General features: G+C 40.6%; 1 protein-coding gene across 1 annotated transcript; it reads right to left on the bottom strand.

Annotated features, from left to right (window-relative positions):
* Nucleotides 1-1,843: 1,843 nt before the first annotated feature.
* Nucleotides 1,844-22,205, bottom strand: LOC121550923 (sodium-dependent serotonin transporter-like). The gene is made up of 13 exons (XM_041863370.1): nt 21,952-22,205; nt 18,647-18,781; nt 16,420-16,639; nt 15,879-16,017; nt 15,425-15,559; nt 10,873-10,976; nt 7,869-7,996; nt 7,540-7,652; nt 5,706-5,837; nt 5,352-5,451; nt 4,983-5,083; nt 3,350-3,517; nt 1,844-3,158 (listed from the first exon to the last, which is right to left on the bottom strand). The coding sequence occupies exons 1-13, from the start codon at nt 22,172-22,174 to the stop codon at nt 3,075-3,077; spliced, it is 1,782 nt and encodes a 593-aa protein (XP_041719304.1). The 5' UTR covers nt 22,175-22,205; the 3' UTR covers nt 1,844-3,074.
* Between the last annotated feature and the right edge of the window lie 818 nt (nt 22,206-23,023).

Raw genomic sequence — 23,023 nt, 5'->3', positions numbered from 1 at the left:
CTCTCTCTCTCTCTCTCTCTCTCTCTCTCTCTCTCTCTCTCTCTCTCTCTCTCTCTCTCTCTCTGTGTGTGTGTTGTTCACTGTTGCTTTCGAGGTTTGACCGATGATGAGAAGGCATGCACTCAGGCTCTGGACCAAATTATCCATTTGCAAGCAATCACGGGCACATGCAGTGGGTTCCATCAATTGTCCGAACTCTGTTTTTGTTTTTAATGTTGTTATTTTTCTATCTTTGGAACATGAACTTAGATCCCAGGTTAACATTGTATTTCTCTTCTTCCCTAAAAACCAGATGGTCCATCTACTCTGTACGTGTGCTTCATACTGATTGACGGCCTTGAAATGAAACATGACAGACTGCATAGTGGGTAGCCTAGAGGTTAGAAAGGCAGGCCTGCAATCAGAGGGTTGCTAGTTCAGATCTCAAGAGTGATTTCCCTGATCTTAAAATGACAAGAGACAAAGTATTCTCCTTGTGTGTCTGATTTTAGTCTGACATTGTGTCAAACTGTGTAGAACCTCTGGTTGCAGTGTAGTCCTTACATTTCATTGGTGTTCCTTCTTGACACAGTGAAGTTTGCTGAGCTGTTCATCACTGATGGTAATAAAAGAGCAGCCATTGAGCCAGCACTCCTTTCATGTGTCTCTTCTGCAGGTCTGTTTGAGACAACTCTACTGCAATGGCCCACACAAAGGAGCTTTGATGTGTGACACTCAGCTCCCCTCTGTAGAAATACCCAAATGAGTAATTGTCCAATCCCATTGATATTCTCTTCTTCTCATACCAGAGGTCCTCGACGTGATCAAGCCTTGCTTAGCAGGGCTGTGTGTGGGGGACTATGGGTTAGGATGGGGGGGGTGTCTGTTTAATAAAACATTTCATTAAAACCATTTGAAGCCGTTCTATTACCTTGTATTTTGATCGTTTCTGGATATTGCAAATCAGGCTGTTAATTAGAATCTCTCATTGAGGTGTACAGCGACAGCTACCACAATGACATGAGAGGGACAGCTATCAATAACGGCCATCCCTACTTCGGCACATGTTCAGCTCTGCACATTTATTTACATTTACTGTTTCAGTCAAGTTGAACAGCAGCAAGCAATCAAATCAGTGGAAAATATGGTTCGTTGAAATGTGGCACATTAAGATGGTTTTGTTGTTGTAAAAATGAATAGTTAGCTCAAGAAGAAGGACAAAAACACAAGGATGTAATACACGTTTATATATTTAGTTTTTTTATTTTTACTTCTCATTACATGTATACGAGAAAGTTGCCGTCACATCCTACAAATACAGGGACCTGCTTCCTTTTCTATTTAGAAAGGTGGACTGAAATCACAAAACATTCCAAATATTATATAGCATAATTAAAACGACTCATCACATTATTCTCTGGAGATAAATTAAACAAAGGTTGAGAGTTAATGGAAACATGTTACAATCTCTGATAGGGTTTGATTTGGGATTGAGTAACAGTTCAAACAGTGTTATCACAGAGAAAAAATTATAATAATAGTTTGTCTGGAGAGGCACAATATCAATACAGAGTTTATAATGCATTGACGTATCTACAATATTTAGGCAGATTTAAGGCAGAAAACACCGGAAGTTGTTTATCCCAACAACAAACACTTAGGAGAAAATAAGTTAACAATTGATTTTGTAGTCCCATTGTAACTGGTATATACCAAGAAACTGCTAAAGATGGGTACCAACCAATCATGTATATAAACCCTGGATTGCTGACGCTATGTATTGGCCATTAAGAGGCTTTGATGCCACCGGTCGGCCATATTGGCACTCCCCAGTATGAGCCGTCATCCATAGGAATGAATGGAATTCGACAGTATTTCAATTAAATGTTTTAAGGACAAAATTACATGTATTTATTTTTTGTTGTAGTGATGCTTTAAGGGAAATGTTTGAATATTTATTTTTATTTTTTATGTTTAGCTCACATAATATAATTTAATATAATGCATTAAGGTGTGTAATAGAATACATGTTGCAAAAACGAATGTAGACATTAATATATGCATTTCTATAGCTTTCTAAATATTTTTTTCAACAGTGGTGGAGTGCCAAGATGGAGGCACAGTGGCTTCAACACAGCGCCCCCAATTAGTCATCTAGTGTATATCTAAATAATTGGTACCACCCAGGATACCAATTATGTAACAATAATTATGTGATTACCATTTCACCTTTATTTCCAAGTAAATTCCAGGTAAATAGCGGACTATGAAATAAAGCATAACCAAAAAGGAAATACTTTTAGCAGCGTATTTGGTCTCATCTGCTAACTGCATTATTTGAGGTAATCCTTTTAACTTGCATGTTGGTGAGGAACTATTGTCGGTTAAAATCTGTTGAAAAAACCTTTAAGACATCAACCATTCGTCAGCCACACAGCGTAACTTTACTTATCACACAGAACAAATTACATTATCTGCTATTCTTTGTATGAAAACCAGTTATTAGTAAACGTTTTCTGTTTATTTATCTTATTGAATTAATTCTTCAACACACAAGATACTTTTCTTTAAAAATCTCCACTGCATGTAATGTTTTGGGATTTTGATGAGACAATTTCCAAAGCTGGTTCTCACTGTGGTTGCTTAAAAGGGTACATCATTAAAAAAAAACATGCAAGGGTAATTTAATGTGACTGGGTCATGTTTTTTAACTGTTAATAATGTAACAGAAAGAAGTAATTGATGATTAAGTGACTGCATCGTGTCCTTCAGTCTTACAACCTTATCTTAGTAAGATAGCTGTAGAAATCTGTCTTGTGATCAGACCTACATTTTTATGTCCAAAATAAACTGTATACTGACAGTATTTGAAGGACGCTTTCAGACTGAATATTAATTCATATTAAATGTTTTCTCTTTACATTAAAGTCCCCTCTTGCAGACAATTTGTGTTTATTGTACTCACTGAGCTACAACAAAAAGACTAGTTGAACACTCCATGAGATTGATCTGTATCTGCTGAGTTGGTTCTTGTTCAGGAGAATATTGGTAGTGACATAATGTGCCTGGCTGGGTTCTTGGCAACATAGGTGCTTCTATGGAACAGGACTCATGTTGAGGGAGTCTGTGTGGATCTCTGGCATAATGGTCCTCTCAGGTCTCAGACACACGGCTAGGCGCTGGGAACAAGTAACAAGAGATAACAACAAGTGTGTATGGTTAATTAAACCATTTGCCATCCACTCATCACATATTGAAATATATTAACTATGTGCTTCTTTTTAGGAAAATAAGTCACACTGACCACACACTACACATCCATTTCTTGTCAATAGCCAACACAGTACATGAGTCCATTAGAGGTCCAGACCTGTTTCAGTGATCCGGGGGTCCACACCAGCTTGTAGACCATATAGATAGGGATCCACATAAAGGAGGAGGCACCGATGATGTAGCCCACCGTGATGCTCCAGTCTGGGTACTTGTAGTCAAAGAGTTGGAGGGGGGGTGGCTTGAGCAGGGAGCTCACTATTATATACTGTGAAAGCAGAGAGACAAAGACAAACAGTAATGTCAAGTCTCAAATGTCATGCTCATATTTTTCTCAATTAGAATTCACATATGTGACAACGGCATGCACCCTATTAGATGCCTGTGTGCCTAAAAAAAAGAGCAGAAAAGCCATTTCAATACATAAACATTTCTATCTTTATTTTACGAGCTTATCACAGACCATCGAGGGATATGAAAGCAGAAACAATTTAGCCCATACAGAATAGGGGGAATAATAAAGAAGCTCGCTCAGTGAAAATGACAGCTCTTTCAGCAGCGGAAGGCTAAGAGAGATTAAAGGAGATGTATGCAAAGTGGAGGCAGGGATATTACGTTATGCAGGTGAATGAAATTGACATTTAGAGGAAAAGGATTGGAGAATATGAGCCATTGAGGCTGGAGGGAGCTGTGTGTCCTTTACTTCCAGAGTGAAGAATTGAAGATGGAGAAGGGTTCTATGCTGAAAAATATGGTTGGTAACACTTTACTGAAAGTCTGCACGTATAATACATGATGGTGTTGTTATAATACATTGTAGTACTTGTCATGAACATTTATGACCCTCTTATAATGTCTTATAATCATATCATAATGAGCCTGATTAAATAAGAGCCATTTTGAGTCAGTTGAAATGTTGATACTTAAGAGACATAGCATTTTACAAGCCGCATTTTAAGCCACTTAAAGGCTGATACATGCTTATTACAAGTTGCAAAGCGTAATAGCTGCAGGCTTTAAGCAAAGTATTACCATACAATCTCTAGCAAAGTCCAAATGAAATGTTAGCACATCTGATCCTACACTGACCATCCACCCATGTCATTTAACCTGCCATGTCCATTGATCCGGACAGGGCAGGTTACCAGAAAGGGCCATGTGGAGGATTTGACATTTGCGATATATAAGAGGTTTACAAAAAACTGTCACGCCTACTCCCGTTCCCTCTCCGGCGCTCGACGTCGCCGGTCTACTAGCCACCGGTCCTGGCAACCCACATTATGCACACCTGGCAACCATCAGTACGCACACCGGCTCCCCATCGTTATGCACACCTGGACTTCATCATTACCTTGATTACGTCCCTTTTATTTAGCCCTCAGTAGCCTCAATCTTCAGGCAGTATTGGTTTTGTTCACATTCAGTACGCTTCTCCTGTTTTGTTTATCTGCTTATTCTCATTATTAAACTCACCTTCTGCACCTGCTTCCTGACTCCTAGTGTATACGTTACAGAAACTCTGTGACAGGGAGCTGTAGGTCAATCAGATTGAGTCACCTGATGTGCGTCAGATTTGTGAAATAATGGATGATTAACACTGTTAAATCAGTTTTAAATGTCTAGAATGATGGTATGATGACAAAGCTTCCTTTAATGGGGATCCAGTAGTACATTTGACAATATATTCCATAATTTCAAATTTTATCGGTTGGTTGCCCTCCGTTTCTGCTTACCGCTAGAAATGCAGGACTGATGGCCACCCAGCACACCTTCCAGAATAATCCAGGAGAATAGCCTAACATGGATTTAATGTCATTGCTGAATCTCGTGATACCTGAAAGCAATACAAATTGAAAAGAGAGTATTCAACAACACTATGATAAGAATTTGAAAAAATAACTATAAAAACAGTTTCTTGTCATGTGAAACCTGAACAATTTATTTTTGTCCATATGATTTAGGAGTCAGTAGGAAGCGTAATGCATTACTTCTGTTTTTACAACCACAAGAAAACATAAATGAGGATTTCTGTCTCATGCAAGATACTACTGGGAGTATAGGAAGCGTAAGATGGATTATCACCATTAAATCACCATTCTTACCATAGAACCAGGAAACGGCGATGGCCTCAAGAAAACCAACAGCAATGATGGAGGAACCCACCCCAAATTCCTCCAGCAGTTTAACCACATAGGCCCCGCCCTGAGAGAAACACATGCCTGTCACTTATGTGGCGAAAGGTTCATTCAGGACAAGTTGATCAAACTAGTATAGATTGTTAATTTATTATTTGTTTCTATTCAAATGTAATTATATAATTTATCCTGTGCCATCTTATAACGACTACTGTTGAATCAGGAGCTTCCAGATCCCTCAAGTGCCCTAAATGATATTTATTTTACTGTCGTAAAGTTTGTGTCTTCAAAGTACTACATTCTTATTTACATGTTACCTACATTGGTAAGGGTGCTGAGGGAGCCCAAAAAGCACACAACAACCAAGCCCAGTACAAACAGCTCCCGTCTGTTCGCCAGGTAATCAGGGTATTCATCCATCACAGCAGTAATGATAGCCTCCAGTCCTCCAAACTGAGACAGAGATGAGAGAGGGCCACATCAATGAACATGATTACATACAGTACCAGTCAAAAGTTTGGACACAACTACTCATTCAACGGTTTTTCTATATTTTTACTATTTTCTACATTGTAAAATAATAGTGAAGATATCAAAACTATGAAATAACGCATATGGAATCATGTAGTAAACAAAAAGTGTTAAACAAATCAAAATATATTTTATATTTGAGATTCTTCAAAGTAGCCACCCTTTGCCTTGATGACAGCTTTGCACACTCTTGGCATTCTGTCAACCAGCTTCATGAGGAATGCTTTTCCAACAGTCTTGAAGGAGTTCCCACATATGCTGAGCACTTGTTGGCTGCTTTTCCTTCACTCTGCGGTCCAACTCATCCCAAACCATCTCAATTGGGTTGAGGTCGGGTGATTGTGGAGGCCAGGTCATCTGATGGAGCACTCCATCACTCTCCTTCTTGGTCAAATAGCCCTTACACAGCCTGGAGGTGTGTTTTGGGTCATTGTCCTGTTGAAAAACAAATGATAGTCCCACTAAGCGCAAACCAGATGGGGTGGCATATCGCTGCAGAATGCTGTGGTAGCCATGCTGGTTAAGTGTGCCTTGAATTCTAAATAAATCACAGACAGTGTCACCAGCAAAGCACCCCCACACCATCACACCACCTCCTCCATGCTTCATGTTGGGAACCACACATGCGGAGATCATCCGTTCACCTACTCTGTGTCTCACAAAGACACGGCGGTTGGAAAAATCTCAAATTTGGACTCATCAGACCAAAGGACAGATTTCCACCGGTCTAATGACCATTGCTCGTGTTTCTTGGCCGAAGCAAGTCTATTCTTCTTATTGGTGTCCTTTAGTAGTAGTTTCTTTGCAGCAATTCGACCATGAAGGCCTGATTCACACAGTCTCCTCTGAACAGTTGATGTTGAGATGTATCTGTTACTTGAACTCTGTGAAGCATTTATTTGGGCTGCAATCTGAGGTGCAGTTAACTCTAATGAACTTATCCTCTGCAGCAGAGGTAACTCTGGGTCTTCCTTTCCTGTGGCGGTCCTCACGAGAGACAGTTTCATCATAGCGCTTGATGGTTTTTGCGACTGCACTTGAAGAAACTTTCAAAGTTCTTGACATTTTCCAGATTGACTGACCTTCATGTCTTAAAGTAATGATGGACTGTCGTTTCTCTTTGCTTATTTGAGCTGTTCTTGCCATAATATGAACTTGGTCTTTTACCAAATAGGGCTATCTTCTGTATACCACCCCTACCTTGTCACAACACAACTGATTTGCTTAAAAGCATTAAGAAGGAATTCCACAAATTAACTTTTAACAAGGCACACCTGTTAATCGAAATGCATTCCAGGTGACTACCTAATGAAGCTGGTTGAGAGAATGCCAAGAGTGTGAAAAGCTGTCATCAAGGCAAAGGGTGGCTATTTGAAGAATCTCAAATCTAAATTTGTTTAACACTTTTTTGGTTACTACATGATTCCATATGTATTATTTCTAGTTTTGATGTCTTCACTATTATTCTACAATGTAGAACATAAAGAAAAACCCTGGAATGAGTCAGTTTTGTCCAAACTTTTGACTGGTACTGTATGACCAAAGTTCAGGGATAATCTGTTTACATCAAGTTAGGCAAGTCTCATTCTTTTGATGAGACACTTCAACCCAAGTTCTGTCATACCGTGCTGTCGAGCCCAAGAGTGATCATCATCACAAAGAAGATTATGGCGAAGAACGTTGACCCTGTCATGTTGGCTATGGCCTCGGGATAGGTGATGAAGAGTAGGCTTGGACCTGGGAATGAGGTGTTGGTGGGGGTAAATCCCATGTTGATAACAATCTAAAGGCTGCAATCTCCTACTATTGTAGTATATATATAAATAAATTCCTATTGAACATGTACAGTCAGTTACAGCAGTATTTAAAAAAACATACAAATACACTTAAAACAGGTATTGGGAAAACGTTTTTTTTAAACGTGGTTTATCTAGAAGAGTTTTGGCCACTAACCTTTGTCTCTGGCTACATCCTCCACATTCACATTTCTCTTCTCTGCCATATACCCGAGCACAGTGAAGATCACAAACCCAGACATGAAGCTGGTCAGGCAGTTCACCAGGCTGGTCACTATGGCATCACTACGGCGTCACAACATAGAGACAAACATGGTGCCTGTCTGATCATCTCAAGTATTGTCATTCATTCATTTATACCTTTCTCTGGTTTGGTTGTGAACAGTGGTTACATTGGGATTTTGTAAATGGAGCAACTGTCCCCAAAATGGATTGCCTTTGTAAGACATGTTCTTGACTGAGCTCACTTGCTAGCAAGCAAACACAAACAGTGAGTGGACCATTGAGATGTACAGTATTCTAAATGCCATTTCTATTTCTATGGAGTGGGCATTCACTTTCTTTTCATTAAGATAACCCTGTCAGCAAGAGTAAGTCTATTCAGATTCTGTGTGATTCATGAAGTTCTCTGAGAAGCAGCAGTGCCATTGTTTCCTCATGTGTGCCACTGTTACTGTACTAATCACATTAACCATGCACATGACAGCTGTCTTACAAGGAGCATACAATTCAATTTCTTCAGGAGAGCCCCGTGATCCATTCATCTCCCACTATGCTGGACTCACCACTCCCTTCTCATAATTGTAATTACATTGTCTTAAAGAGTTGCTGTGGGACATCCATTTGAGCTCATCTATTCAACACATCATAAACAAATCGCCTTGATTGGCCGGTGTTTCCTACCTCCCCGACGACACAGGGCTGATGCGAATAAAAGTGAGGGCTATAGTTAGGCTTCCTAAGACGCATGTTTTTGTCACTGGATGTCAATGCATGACGGCCTTTTATGAGAGAGATTGGAAACGCTACCGTGGAGATCCAGCCATACAATATACTCCTACATCACTGGTGAATGGGGCATTCAGGAGGAGCAGCCTCCTCTTCCATCCTGGACACACTTACCTCCTCTGAGTCATTCTAGTTTGAACTTTTTACTTGTTTGGAGGTGATTGATGTGGTTGACAGTTTCCTATGCTCTCACAGGTGTGTGGCTCAGTTGGTAGTGTGTGGCGCTAGCAATGCCAGGTTTGTGGGTTTGATTCCCGCTGGGGCCACCCATACGAAAATGTATGCACGTACATTTGGATGCAAACTTTGGATACAGGTGTCTACTAAATGGCATATGTAAACACAGGCAGATACACTGAGGGTACAAAACATTAGGAACACCTTCCTAATATTGAGTTGCACCCTCTTTTGTCCTCAGAACAAATTTGTCGGGTCATGGACTCTACAAGGTGTCGAAAGTGTTCCACATGGATGCTGGCCCACGTTGACTCCAATGCTTCACACAGTTGTGTCAAGTTGGCTGGATGTCCTTTGGGTGGTGGACCATTCTTGATACACACGGGAAACTGTTGAGCGTGAAAAACCCAGCAGCGTTGCAGTTCTTGACACACTCAAACCGGTGCGCCTGGCACCTTCTACCATACCCAGTTCAAAGTCACTTAAATATTTTATCTTGCCCATTCACCCATTGAATGGCACACATACACAATCAATGTCTCAATTGTCTCAAGGCTTAAAAATCCTTCTACGGGATCGGTGTCCCGTATACGGGACGGTTGAGCTAACGTGCGCTAATGTGATTAGCATGACTGTTGTAAGTGTAACCGGTGTGAAATGGCTAGCTAGTTAGCGGTGCGCGCTAGTAGCGTTTCAATCGGTGACGTCACTCGCTCTGAGACCTTGAAGTAGTTGTTTCCCTTGCTCTGCAAGGGCCGTGGCTTTTGTGGAGCGACGGGTAACGGTGCTTCGAGGGTGACTGTTGTCGATGTGTGCAGAGAGTCCCTGGTTCAAGCCCAGGTTGGGGCGAGGAGAGGGACGGAAGCAAAACTGTTACATAAGTAACAGCAAACTTTCCAGGACATAGACATGTCTTATATGGGCAGAAAGCTTAAATTCTTGTTAATCAAACTGCACTGTCCAATTTACAGTAGCTATTACAGTGATAAAATGCCATGCTATTGTTTGAGGAGAGTGCACAATGACAAAAAACGTATCACGACAACTGGTTTGATACATTCACCTCTGAAGGTAAATAATGTACTTACATTCAGTAATCTTGCTCTGATTTGTCATCCTAAGGGTCCCAGAGATAAAATGAGCATCGTTTTGTTTGATAAAATCCATTTGTATATTCAAATGTAGGAACTGGGTTCTACAGTTTGAACCCCTGCTGTCTCTGGCTCCACACCCACCCTGCCCGGCCATCTAGATGTGTGAAAGTTAGTGTATAAGCTAATGAGCCATCATGTATGACATTCCTGGGACTATGCAAACTTACATTTTGTATTACCATATCATTTTTATATGTTCTTTATAGTTATGTACTTGAAAATGTAACAATTGACCAATTCGGCACATTTGGGCAGACTTGATACAAAATAGTCTGGTATTGCAATGCTTCACTGGATCAATCTGAAACGTTGCACACACAGTGCTGCCATCTAGTGGCCAATATCTAAATTGCGCCTAAACTGCAATATTATATTGTGGCCTTTCTCTTGCATTTCAAAGATGATGGAAAAAAACAAGAAAAAAAAATGCATGTTTTTTGTTTGTATTATCTTTTACCAGATATAATGTGTTATATTCTCCTACATTAATTTCACATTTCCACAAACGTCAAAGTGTTTCCTTTCAAATGGTATCAAGAATATGCATATCCTTGCTTCAGGTCCTGAGCTACAGGCAGTTAGATTTGGGTATGTCATTTTAGGTGAAAATTGAAAAAAAGGTTCCGATCCTTAAGAGGTTAACCTGTCTCGTCCCCTTCAGCTACATTGATTGAAGTGGATTTAACAGGTGACATCAATAAGGGATCATAGCTTTCACCTGGATTAAACTGGTCAGTCTATGTCATGGAAAGTGTATGTCATGTTTTGTACACTCAGTGTATATTTATTATTATTTAAGGGAGTTTTATTATCAGCTCTTACCGATAACAGTTGTTTGTGAAGGGGTTGTAGCTGGAGAGGGCAAGGAGCACCCCAAACCCTGGCCCCAAGGAGAAGAAGATTTGAGCCGCAGCATCTACCCACACCTACAAAACACATGGAGATGAATTACACTCAAATGACCGAACCTGAGGGATTTACCTGCAATCTCAGAATATCAGATTCAGTGCTTTGACCTGTATAGTATCCCTGTGTATCTCAACAGTATAAAGACCTATATCAAGCTACTGAAGCCTAACTGTTCCTGTCTGTCAGCCAGCCTCTGTCTGTCTGTCTGTCTGTCTGTCTGTCTATTTCTCATAATCTTCTGCTATTGTGGAGCTTTAAATGTAATGCTAATTACTTTCTCATTTTCTAATGTTTCTCTATTGGACAGCTGATTCCCTCCAAGTATCCAAATCATTTAATATCTGTGCACAGTGTTTCTTAATAGAAATGTATATAATAAGTCACAGATAACACTTGAAATTAAAGTTTGCACATATAATAATATATTACTAGTTAATGTGCTTGCTGAAGGCAAGACCACTCTAGATTTCTTACATACTCATTACTATTATTCCACTCACTCTAGCACTTAAACCACATAAGCTATTAACACTAAACCAACTTTAGAATGTGCATTATAAATGATACTGTTCTTTAACCATTTCAGCTGCAAACATTAAAACAACTTTAACATTTTCAAAACATCATAAATTATAGCAATTTAAGTTTGCACACATTTGCATAAAATAACCCACCAGCAGTAAGAGTAACTCTTGAACCGTTCAAGCTAGAGACACTAAACCAACTTTTATATGTTCAGGCTATCCTGTCCTATCAACCATAAAAATGTAAAGACAAGCTAGCAAGCATACACATTTTCTGTATGAAATGTACTTTTCTAGTTATTAGCATGTGCCTTTATAATGTCTACACACATTTGGCTGTTTTTTAGTCAGGATAATAAGACATTATAAAGGGGTCATACATGCTGATGTCAAATTTAGCAAAGCATTGCACATCATATTGCATTATACTTGCAGCGTAAGCACAAATTATAGGGCGCTCATTGAATAGCTCACAAATAGTCCTTCGTAGCTCAATTGGTAGATCATGCCGCTTGTAACGCCAGGGTAGTGGGTTCGATCCCCGGGGCCACCCATACGTAAAAATGTATGCACGCATGACTGTAAGTCGCTTTGGATAAAAGCGTCTGCTAAATGGCATATTATGTGTCCAATGACATTTGTGCTAAATGATAGCCTCATACAAATCTTATTTCACAGCTGTACTGATAGAGCTCTGAAGAGAAGCATGCACTTGGAAAGGGAGAGGAGAACGAAAGAGAGAGAGTGTATGTGTGCGTGAGAGAGAATGGGTGGGGGGAGGCTTTGTTAATGGAAAAATCTAAACCAACTACGCATCTCATTATCGCGTGGCTTATTTATGCATCTCATCTCATCCATATTCCCTTGAACCAAAGCGCTCACTCATACTGAGCCAACAACACAGCACTGGACCATCAGAGAGTAGAAAGCAAGATGGCAAAGTTAAAAGACATTATGGTAGAGGCACTTTCCGCGGGGTTGGCATAAAGCGTATGTTTACGGTTTTCAGGGATACAGTATTTTCAACCTAACTTCCGTTTCCCCTGAAAAACAGATGTGGGGACTCCGCTCAGGCATCTTTTAACGCCTGCTAGGTTAGGTTATGGTAGAGGTAGACTCAGACTGTTCCCAATATACTGGTTGCAATGACATCAGGCTGACATCTTTTGTAATGTCATGGTCAGGGTGTTTAAACAGCTTTACAGTGACCAGAAAAATACCTCCCCATAACCAGAAAACTAGTTTACAGATGCAGTATTTTGGGGGCGCATATCACAGCACAGCAGAGCACAGCATGCTGCACTTGCATGGGGAGAAAATATTTGACTGCATTCAATTTACCTTTCAGTAAGCCCCGTGCCCCTTGGTTACTGTTTCAACCTCGGACAACATTTTCCCGGGAAACCCAATTCCCCATTTAGGAGCTAACTAGTGCTCTCAAATCATATCCTGATGTCGACAAAATATGTATTCATAACATTGCTAACAAAGCTAGTTAACATACATTCTGAGAAAACAAGGGTAAGACACGCCTGGTGCCCAAATTTATGACGTTTGTCGCGCAGTGAGAGTCGAGTGGAGACAAACGGATTCAGTTCAGTCAGTGTTGCCAACTTAGCGACTTTGTCGCTATATTTAGCGAGTTTTCAGACCCCTCTAGCGACACATTTTCAAAAAAGCGACTAGCGACAAATCTAGCGACTTTTTCTGGTGTTATTGGAGACTTTTGGAGACTCTGACATGAAAGCACGTATCGGTCTTACTCTTCTCAACGAGCAGCGGGTGCTGCCGTGGGCCCCACCCCCGTGGGCCCCACCCCTACCCAAAGCACTCACAGGCGGCCCAGTCCTCGCGCAGCAGTACCTCCCAGCTGCAGTCAGAACAGGAGATGTTCACCCCTCCTCGTCCAGACTGCAAATGAATCGCACATGCGGGAAGCCACCGCTGGCTGATCCCGCCCTGGCTTACATTCAGGGCGGGATGTAAATGTAGGGTGTTTTTTACTCACTTTTTGTCTCTCCCACGACGTTATTCCTCTTTCCTACAGCGTCCATCACAATTACATGCACATGGCCATTTATGCAAATTAGGTGATGACGTCATTGAGCGACTTCTAGCGACTTTTAGGACAGCCAATAGCTACTTTCCTTACTGAGGAGTTGGCAACACTGAGTTCAGTCAGTCGTCCTGATGAGCCCTTCCCAGCTAGCTAGTTTGTGGCTAGAAACTTCAGCGAGAATTTGAAACTTTTCTGCCGAAGTTGGGACTTGGGAGTGTTCAGAATCATTCCGTTTGTATCGGAGTAATAGTCAGAGGTGTGGACTCGAGTCATGTGACTTGGACTCGAGTCAGACTCGAGTCATGAATTTGATGACTTCAGACTCGACTCGACAAAATGTACAAAGACTTGCAACTCGACTTGGACTTTAACATCAATGACTCGTGACTTGACTTGGACTTGCGCCTTATGACTCGAGAAGACTTGCTACGAGGACTTGTAATGACTTGCAAAGGCTTGCTAAGAGGACTTGAAATGACTCGAAACTAAAATGTAGGACTTTGGACTCGACTTGAGACTTGATGGCTTTGACTTTTGACTCGACTTGGGACTTGCCTCATCTTTGACTCGACTTGATTTGGGACTCGAGGGCAAAGACTTGAGACTTACTTGTGACTTGCATAACAATGACTTTGTCCCACCTCTGGTAATAGTATATATTATTATTTTTACTAAAATGTAACATTAGATGTTAATGCCATAGTTGTACATTTTTGGTGAAAATCACTACAATAAATGTGATTTAGCTGTCACACTGGCCTGATATTGGCTACAATATCTAGCAGCTATCCTCTCCTTACTGCAGCAAGCGGGAGCGACAGACACTATGCCCCGTGTTGTTGTGTTGCCGGCTTGCAGCGCAAACTCTCCCCATTGAGCAGTGTAGACTGTATCACCGTGACATCCAGATGGTTACTACCAATATTACAAGTTATTTCTCATGTACTGTAGGCTGCTATCCTATTCGAAATAAAATGAAGTGGGATGGAACAAATTGTAGATGGTGACCAATACTACAAGCTATTCTCGAAATAAACATAACTTTCTTTTACAAGTTTTAACTAGCGCCATGCAGCTGTTGTTGCCAGCTAGCTAGTATAAACTAGCTGGGAAGGGCTCATCAGGATTACTGACTGAACCGAATCCATTCATCTCCACACTCAACTCTCAGCAGCGTGTCCGTATAGAGTAGCCTCTCCCAGAAAACAAGTTATATTAAGTGGCTAGCTAGCGTTAGCAACATTTAGTGGTCAATGAGAGTGAGAGTTAGCTAACCAGCTGAGCAAGCAAAAAATGTAACAAAAGTATAATTTCGGATTCAAAAAATACTCCATCAACAGGCTCTGCATTTCAGGAGTCACAGTAGCAAGTACTTCTGGTGCACTGTTAAATTATTTTGCCATTTAAACATACATTTTTTGAAGAAATCTCTCAGTTTTTGCCATAGCCTCACTGGCTTTCACGCAATTTAAACGTGAGCTTGTCCGAGGTGTCGGACTCTACTACAGTTGCTATCCATTGGAGCACTGCAGGTTGGCCAAAATTATGGGGCGGGGCTTAGCGAAAGGTCAAATTGAAATAACAAATGCCATATCCTCTTTCTTTCACAGATTTTGACACAGGCGAGTGCAAAATGCTATGCTGTGACACACGTAAAAAAATTACTGCATCTGTACAACCAAATAATGACATTATAACATCCTATTGCAAATTTTGCCCGCTCACTGTAATAAACAAATTGTCATTTGAAACTATACCAAAATAATCAGACAATACTGAGAAATTCGTCACGCTATTTTAGTGTTTCCCGCTCCAAACTGATGATCATATGGAATTGATGTGATAATGGACAAGTGTTCTGTGTTTCGTCTCTATAACTCACACTGGTCTCGAAGAGTTTCTCCCATTTGGGCTTTAGGTAGAAGACCACTCCCTTCCATGCACCTGGTAGGGTGGCACCACGGATCAACAGGATGAAGAGCACCACATAGGGCAAGGTGGCCGTCACCCACACTACCTGGCACGGGACGGGCAAAGCAGCAGAGAGAGAGAGAGAGAGAGAAAGAGATGGGGGAGAGATGAGAAGGGAAGATCAATGGAGATTATAGCCAAGTAAATCACACTGGACATTGCATTGTAATGACCCTAGTCTTGATAAGCCCATTATGAACACCCCCAACTGAAATATTTATCTGTGGCTAGTGCGTTAGCCTTGGGGCCGGATGACCCGGAACGGTACAAACCACAGCCGTTTTGCTACAATGTACAACAAGGATCCGGAAATTATCCCCCTCACACTGATACGGTTTCCTGGAAGAGTGGCTTGGACATGTTACCTTCCCTGATGTCTTCACTCCCTTCCAGAGACTAAAGTAAACGATAGTGAAGATGAGAAAGAGGCAGAGCATCAGCTGCCAGCGAACACCCCCCACGTTATGCAGCCCATCGGACTTGTGGATCTCCAGAACATTCCTCCTGTAGTGGAAAAATACATTAGTACTGTATTTACATTTACTTACCTTTACCTGTAGGCTTACCTACACTGCTAAAACTAAGGGTGCCTTGTGGTTCGATATAGATCCATTTCTAGGGCCATATATGAAGTGAGCCATCTTTTTGGTTCGATAGATGGAGCACCATTTCTTCTAGCAGTGTGCTGGGTGAATTTCTTGTTTTCTATAAGCTTTACATAATCACAGCATGTTTCAGCACTTGTAAGCAAGTGTTTATTGAAACATTTAAATGACAATACAATGAGAATGATGTTGAAACACTTGAATGCAATGAAATGATAACAACGATGTCAACCCATTGACGTGGCTATTCAAGATCATGGTAACGTATTCCCTGTGCTGTCTGCCACTTACATGCACTTACGTGTAAAATTCCTCAGCAGGTGACCTGGAGTAGTTGTTCCAGGTCACGTTATCTTTCAGGAAGTAGTTGGTGCAGTTTTCAGTGTTCCACGCGTTGTCACAGTTGGTCCAGGGCAGGACGCTGGCGAAGGATGAGTAGAAGTAGAAGAGTGCCCAGGCGATGATGGTGTTGTAGTAGAAGGAGACATACAACGCGATGATACAGATCGCATACCCAATGCCTGAAACCATGGACAGATGGATCAGTGAGATCAGAGATTAGAAACATGTGCCTCTATGCAAATAGTCCGAATATGCCATTTTGAAATGACCAATTACTATGTTGTTATAGGCCTAGTATAAGTTTCATATACTGAGGACTGTACTGTACTTTACCTTTCAATTGACCCACTTTCCAAATTATTCCATAGTTACCTTATCAATAAACTGTTGAATTGTCAACAGCAAGGGTCACGTGATCTTGAGAAGAAGATGTGTAGTATGCAAGTAATGTAAAGATGTGAACTGGTGTGTGGTTGTGAGGTGGGTTGTTTTGTACAGTGAGGGAAAAAAGTATTTTATCCCCTGCTGATTTTGTATGTTTGCCCACTGACAAAGAAATGATCAGTCTATAACTTTAATGGTAGGTTTATTTCAACAGTGAGAGAAAGCAAAAATCCAGAAAAACGCATGTCAAAAATGTTATAAATTGATTTGCATTTTAATGAGGGAAATAAGTATTTGACCCCCTCTCAATCAGAAAGATTTCTGGCTTCCAGGTGTCTTTTATACAGGTAATGAGCTGAGATTAGGAGCACACTCTTAAAGGGAGTGATCCTAATCTCAGTTTGTTACCTGTATAAAAGACACCTGTCCACAGAAGCAATCAATCAATCAGATTCCAAACTCTCCACCATGGCCAAGACCAAAGAGCTCTCCAAGGATGTCAGGGACAAGATTGCAGACCTACATAAGGCTGGAATGGGCTACAAGACCATCGCCAAGCAGCTTGGTGAGAAGGTGACAACAGTTGGTGCGATTATTCGCAAATGGAAGAAACACAAAATAACTGTCATTCTCCCTCGGCCTGGGGCACCATGCAAGATCTCACCTCGTGGAGTTGCAATGATCATGAGAACGGTGAGGAATCAGCCCAGAACTACACGGGAGGATCTTGTCAATGATCTCAAGGCAGCTGGGACCATAGTCACCAAGAAAACAATTGGTAACACACTACGCCGTGAAGGACTGAAATCATGCAGTGCCCGCAAGGTCCCCCTGCTCAAGAAAGCACATATACAGGGCCGTCTGAAATATGCCAATGAACATCTGAATGATTCAGAGGAGAGGTTTCTGTACCAAATATTAAGTTCTGCTTTTCTGATGTATCAAATACTTATGTCATGCAATAAAATGCATTTTCCAATGAACATCTGAATGATTCAGAGGAGCACTGGGTGAAAGTGTTGTGGTCAGATGAGACCAAAACCAAGCTCTTTGGCATCAACTCAACTCGCCGTGTTTGGAGGAGGAGGAATGCTGCCTATGACCCTAAGAAAACCATCCCCACCGTCAAACATGGAGGTGGAAACATTATGCTTTGGGGGTGTTTTTCTGCTAAGGGGACAGGACAACTTCACCGCATCAAAGGGACGATGGACGGGGCCATGTACCATCAAATCTTGGGTGAGAACCTCCTTCCCTCAACCAGGGCATTGAAAATGGGTCGTGGATGGGTATTCCAGCATGACAACGCCCCAAAACTCACGGCCAAGGCAACAAAGGAGTGGCTCAAGAAGAAGAACATTAAGGTCCTGGAGTGGCCTAGCCAGTCTCCAGACCTTAATCCCTTAGAAAATCTGTGGAGGGAGCTGAAGGTTCAAGTTGCCAAACGTCAGCCTCGAAACCGTAATGACTTGGAGAAGATCTGCAAAGAGGAGTGGAACAAAATCCGTCCTGAGATGTGTGCAAACCTTGTGGCCAACTACAAGAAACGTCTGACCTCTGTGATTGCCAACAAGGGTTTTGCCACCAAGTACTAAGTCATGTTTTGCAGAGGGGTCAAATATTTATTTCCCTCATTAAAATGCAAATCAATTCATAACATTTTTGACATTCATTTGTCTGGATTGTTTTGTTGTTATTCTGTCTCTCACTGTTCAAATAAACCTACCATTAAAATTATAGACTGATCATCAGCAGGGGATCAAATACTTTTTTTCCCTCACTGTATATGATGCTAGTCCTACCTTTGAAGATGGGGCATATGTGTTTCCATATGGATATGGCACCAGTTCTGTGGAACTGTCCCAGGGCCAGTTCCATGTAAAATAGTGGCACCCCTCCAAAGATGGCCATGACAATGTAGGGGATGAGGAAAGCCCCTGTACAGAGATGTAAAGAGGGAAAATCACAGGTCTGACTCATTACTATACGGAGATCCCATTGTGTTGATGAAGATGTAGGCCTAACCTCATCCCCAGGCTATTGCCACAGCACAAGTGTCAGATGCACAAGATGTGAGATGCATTAGGAAGGACAGTCACTTTGCAAATTGTTACTTTTACTACTTGGTAGTTTAATATGTAAGGAAATCTGGTATCACATGTAACACATTATGATGATGAATTGTAAGACATGCAGTTATAATGTATGTAAGACTTTTAAGTCATGTATGACCCCTTTATAATGTATTGTAACCATTTCATAATGAGCAGCCAGTTTAAGACAGTTGAAATGTTATGCATAGAGAGACAGAACATATTATTTATAAGCTATAACATTAAAAGGCTCATACATTATTATTAACTCATAATAAACTGGGGGGCGAACATTTTTATTTGGCCTTACTGCTATTAGCCCATACAAACGCATTGAATAACATATTCACTACATGGAACAACAGATAGTCCCCATAAAAAATCTAAAGGAAGTTTGTTCTGAAGTGTCTGTCCTATATCTGACAGATATAAGAAAGATCTGGAAACATAATTTTCTTTTTTTGTTATGTTATTTTTGGCTCTAAACAGTCTCCAGATATACTTCAATTCATTTTTTCAACTGGTACCGGTGACCTTCAGATGAGTCTTGTGAGGCCTGTGGGCGTCCTAAAGCAAAACAAAATGCTTTTGGGGGTCATAGAGCAAAACGGAGAACACCATGGTGTTCGTGAGAGTCTCATCTTTCCATAGAGGGGTCAAACCGTTTGGCCAAATCGTTCGGACGCTACAGACGATTTTGTAAGAAGACCAATTTTGGGGATGTTTCATGGTCTGACAAACACCGCTCTAGCTCTGTCACCTTTCACTGCAGATGCGGAAGTGCGACATCGGCGGATATCTCTAGTTTCAACTGACAGACTTTTATGGGGATGCGGACATCGACATTATACCTGGATGCTTTAGGTCTAGTGTTTATCTTTAACGAAGTAATCAGCAGTTAAAACAATAACAACCCGTTTTCCCCGCCCCTGTTACGGCAAAAAGCTGAGGGATGGGAATGGAGAAATCTAACCACTCTAAAATGTATAGACAGAGCAATGGATGCAAGGACTGACCATTCATGATATTAAAATTATCGTTTTAACCATGTTTTGAGGATAAATAGTGTTTCTTTACATTTACTTTGTTTACAAACATTGGATTAACACATGCTTATATGTTGGGTTATGATGAGGCACGACAGTTGAACTAAGCGATCATGAGGCACTTATAAGTTATTCTTCAAGAATCAATGGGTAAGTAACATGAATTTATAAGTCCAAAAATGGATGTAGCAACTGCAGATTGGCCCTTTAAATACACTTTAACGACTTTTTTGTATTTTGTTCAAAGGGAAATATTTTTGCTCAAATATATGTGCATAGCCTCTATGTTTTGGCGACAGTTTTTTAATTGAAATTAATTACATTCATATCATCCAAAGATTCGAAATGTCTTTGCTTTTTAATCAGACCATCTGTCAAATGATTGGTACACTCTTAGAAAAAAAAAAGGTGTTATCTAGAACCAAAAAGGGTTCTTCGGCTGTCCCCATAGAAGAACCCTTTGAAGAACCCTTTTTGGTTCCAGGTAGAACCCTTTCCACAGAGAGTTCTACATGGAGGGTACAAAGGGTTCTACCTGAAACCAAAAAGGGTTCTCCTACAGATACAGCCAAATAACCCTTTTGGAACCTTTTTTTCTAAGAGTGTAGGGGTTTCTGTATATCCCTACACATTTTATAACTTAAAACAAATATTTATTCAGAACAGAAGTTACATGCAAACTGATACATGGTCTTGCCTACATTTAGACAGTGGTGGGAAAAGTACCTAATTGTGCTACTTGAGTAAGAGTAAAGATACCTTAATAGAAAATGAGTAAAAGTTAAAGCCACCCAGTAAAATACTACTTGAGTAAAAGTCTAAAAATATTTGGTTTTAAATATACTTAAGTATCAAAAGTAAATGTAATTGCTAAAATATACTTAAGTATCAAAAGTAAAAGTATAAATAATTTAAAATTCCTTATATTAAGCAAACCAGACGGCACCATTTTCTTGTTTTTTAAATGTACTGATAGCCAGGGGCACACTGCAACACTCAGACATCATTTACAAAGGAAGCATGTGTGTTTAGTGAGTCCGCCAGATCAGAGGCAGTAGGGATGACCAGGGATGTTCTCTTGATAAGTGCGTGAATTGGACCATTTTAATGTCCTGCTAAGCATTCAAAATGTAATGAGTACTTTTGGGTGTCAGGAAAAAGTACATGATTTTCTTTAGGAATATAAATTGTAAAGTAGAGTACAGATACAAAAAAAAAAAAAGAAGCATTTATGCCACTGTATGGTGCATTAAATTAGTGCAACAAGTGAAATATTCCCTCTAGTCAAACCGCAAACGGTAGCCTTCTACAAATGAGGTGCAAACACAACGATAATTACAGATGAGATACAAAATAAACAGGTTTTATGCAGCCAAATACAATATTTAGTTACTTTTTAATTCATTTATAGCCTATAATCTCGACAGGCTAGACATTTTCCACTTTCCGTTTTCCATAACACTGATCAGATTAGAGGCAGGCCTATGTTTTGTAGCCTCAATCAGTACCGCGTCCGACAACATTTGTGACATTTTAAACTAGTCCATTTGAGAACGCTGTCTTTTCGAACTCATCTTGGCGGATGAACTTTCCTAATAGGCTAGGCTATATTTAAATAATTCTAAACAGGAAAACCTATGCTGTACGTAGTACAATACTTTATTTACTTCAGTGTGTTTCAGTAATTTTGTTTGGAGTGGGTTGCAGGCTCTCGAGCATGTGAAGCTAATTTCAGCACCATGGACAGCAGGAGGTATAGCCTACCCAAGTGCGCGCATGAGAGCCACTATCCTTATCAAATCCTTCATTCCAAACATATGCTATCTGAATAATAATTGTTAATAATTATATTCAGCCTACTATCGTATCTAATATCAAGAAAGAGGAGACCACATACATGTAAGTAAGGTCATAGATTAGCCCACTAAAATAGAAAGCAAATAATTAAAGAATTAGAAAAACTCTTACCGCCTCCATTTTGGTAACAAATGTATGGAAATCTCCACACGTTTCCTAAGTCTACCGCGAAGCCAATGACTGATAAAAGAAAATCCATCTTTTTGCTCCATTTGTCTCTTGAGTTCCTCTGTGTGATCACAGGTACCGGCACAGGGTTGTTGTTGTAACCGGTGTTTGAGGGGCCCTGGGCGCTCAGGCTTCCCGTTGGGGTCGCTGTGTCTTGGCGGGTCATGGTTGGCGGACTATCAAAAGCCAGTCCGCCGTCTGAGCAGGTAAGTTTGAAAAAACTGCCAAGCTTCAGAGACACAGAAGATTCTCATATTATGGGCGATGACAGGTCAGAGTGGGAGGTGTAGGAGGGACTGCACATTGCTACTTGATAGAGTTGTCAATCACTAGGCTCGTGGAGTAGAACTCCCTCTGCACACATTAATATCAACAAAATGAGCTCCACTCCAACATTGATGAGTTTTAGGTTCTCTAAATCTGGCTACAATTGTAGAAACCCTGGCCTGTATTAATGTACATTTTAGAAGCTATTATTTAACAGCACTAGCCTACAGGCTTTTCAAGAGGTCTACTATTTGGTCTACTATTTGATAAGCGGCTTGGATGAATTTATGTATTGTTTTAGGTTCCCTAAAGCCCAATATCATTATTAGGCTACTATGTGTGTCTTTATGTATCTTGAGAGAATACATTTTTGAATACATTTGAGAAATAATTGTAGTATTTAGTATTAATGAAGGCTGTGGATCTAAATGGTAACTTGCAATGGAGGGGAGGAGGAATTAAGCTACTCAAATTCACTGTATGCAAATGTTCTAATCTACCACATCTTTAAAGAGGTCTTGACCTTATGGCACCATGGTAGCATGCAGAATCATGGTAACCTACAAGTCCCAATCTTGACAGTATGATACAACTTTTTAAAGCTCTTGTCAGTGCTGAATCCACACCTGACAATGCAAAGTACCCTGGCAAAAGACGGCTAAAGAAAGGTATGTGTTGGTGTATGTGTGTGTACGAGCGTGTGTGTTTGTGTGAATGAAATACACGTGAACTTTGACCGTTTTGACCT

The sequence above is a fragment of the Coregonus clupeaformis genome, chromosome 18 (assembly GCF_020615455.1).
Source record: "Coregonus clupeaformis isolate EN_2021a chromosome 18, ASM2061545v1, whole genome shotgun sequence".
Taxonomy (NCBI): Eukaryota; Metazoa; Chordata; class Actinopteri; order Salmoniformes; family Salmonidae; genus Coregonus; species Coregonus clupeaformis.
This window is presented reverse-complemented; position numbering and strand designations above follow the sequence as displayed.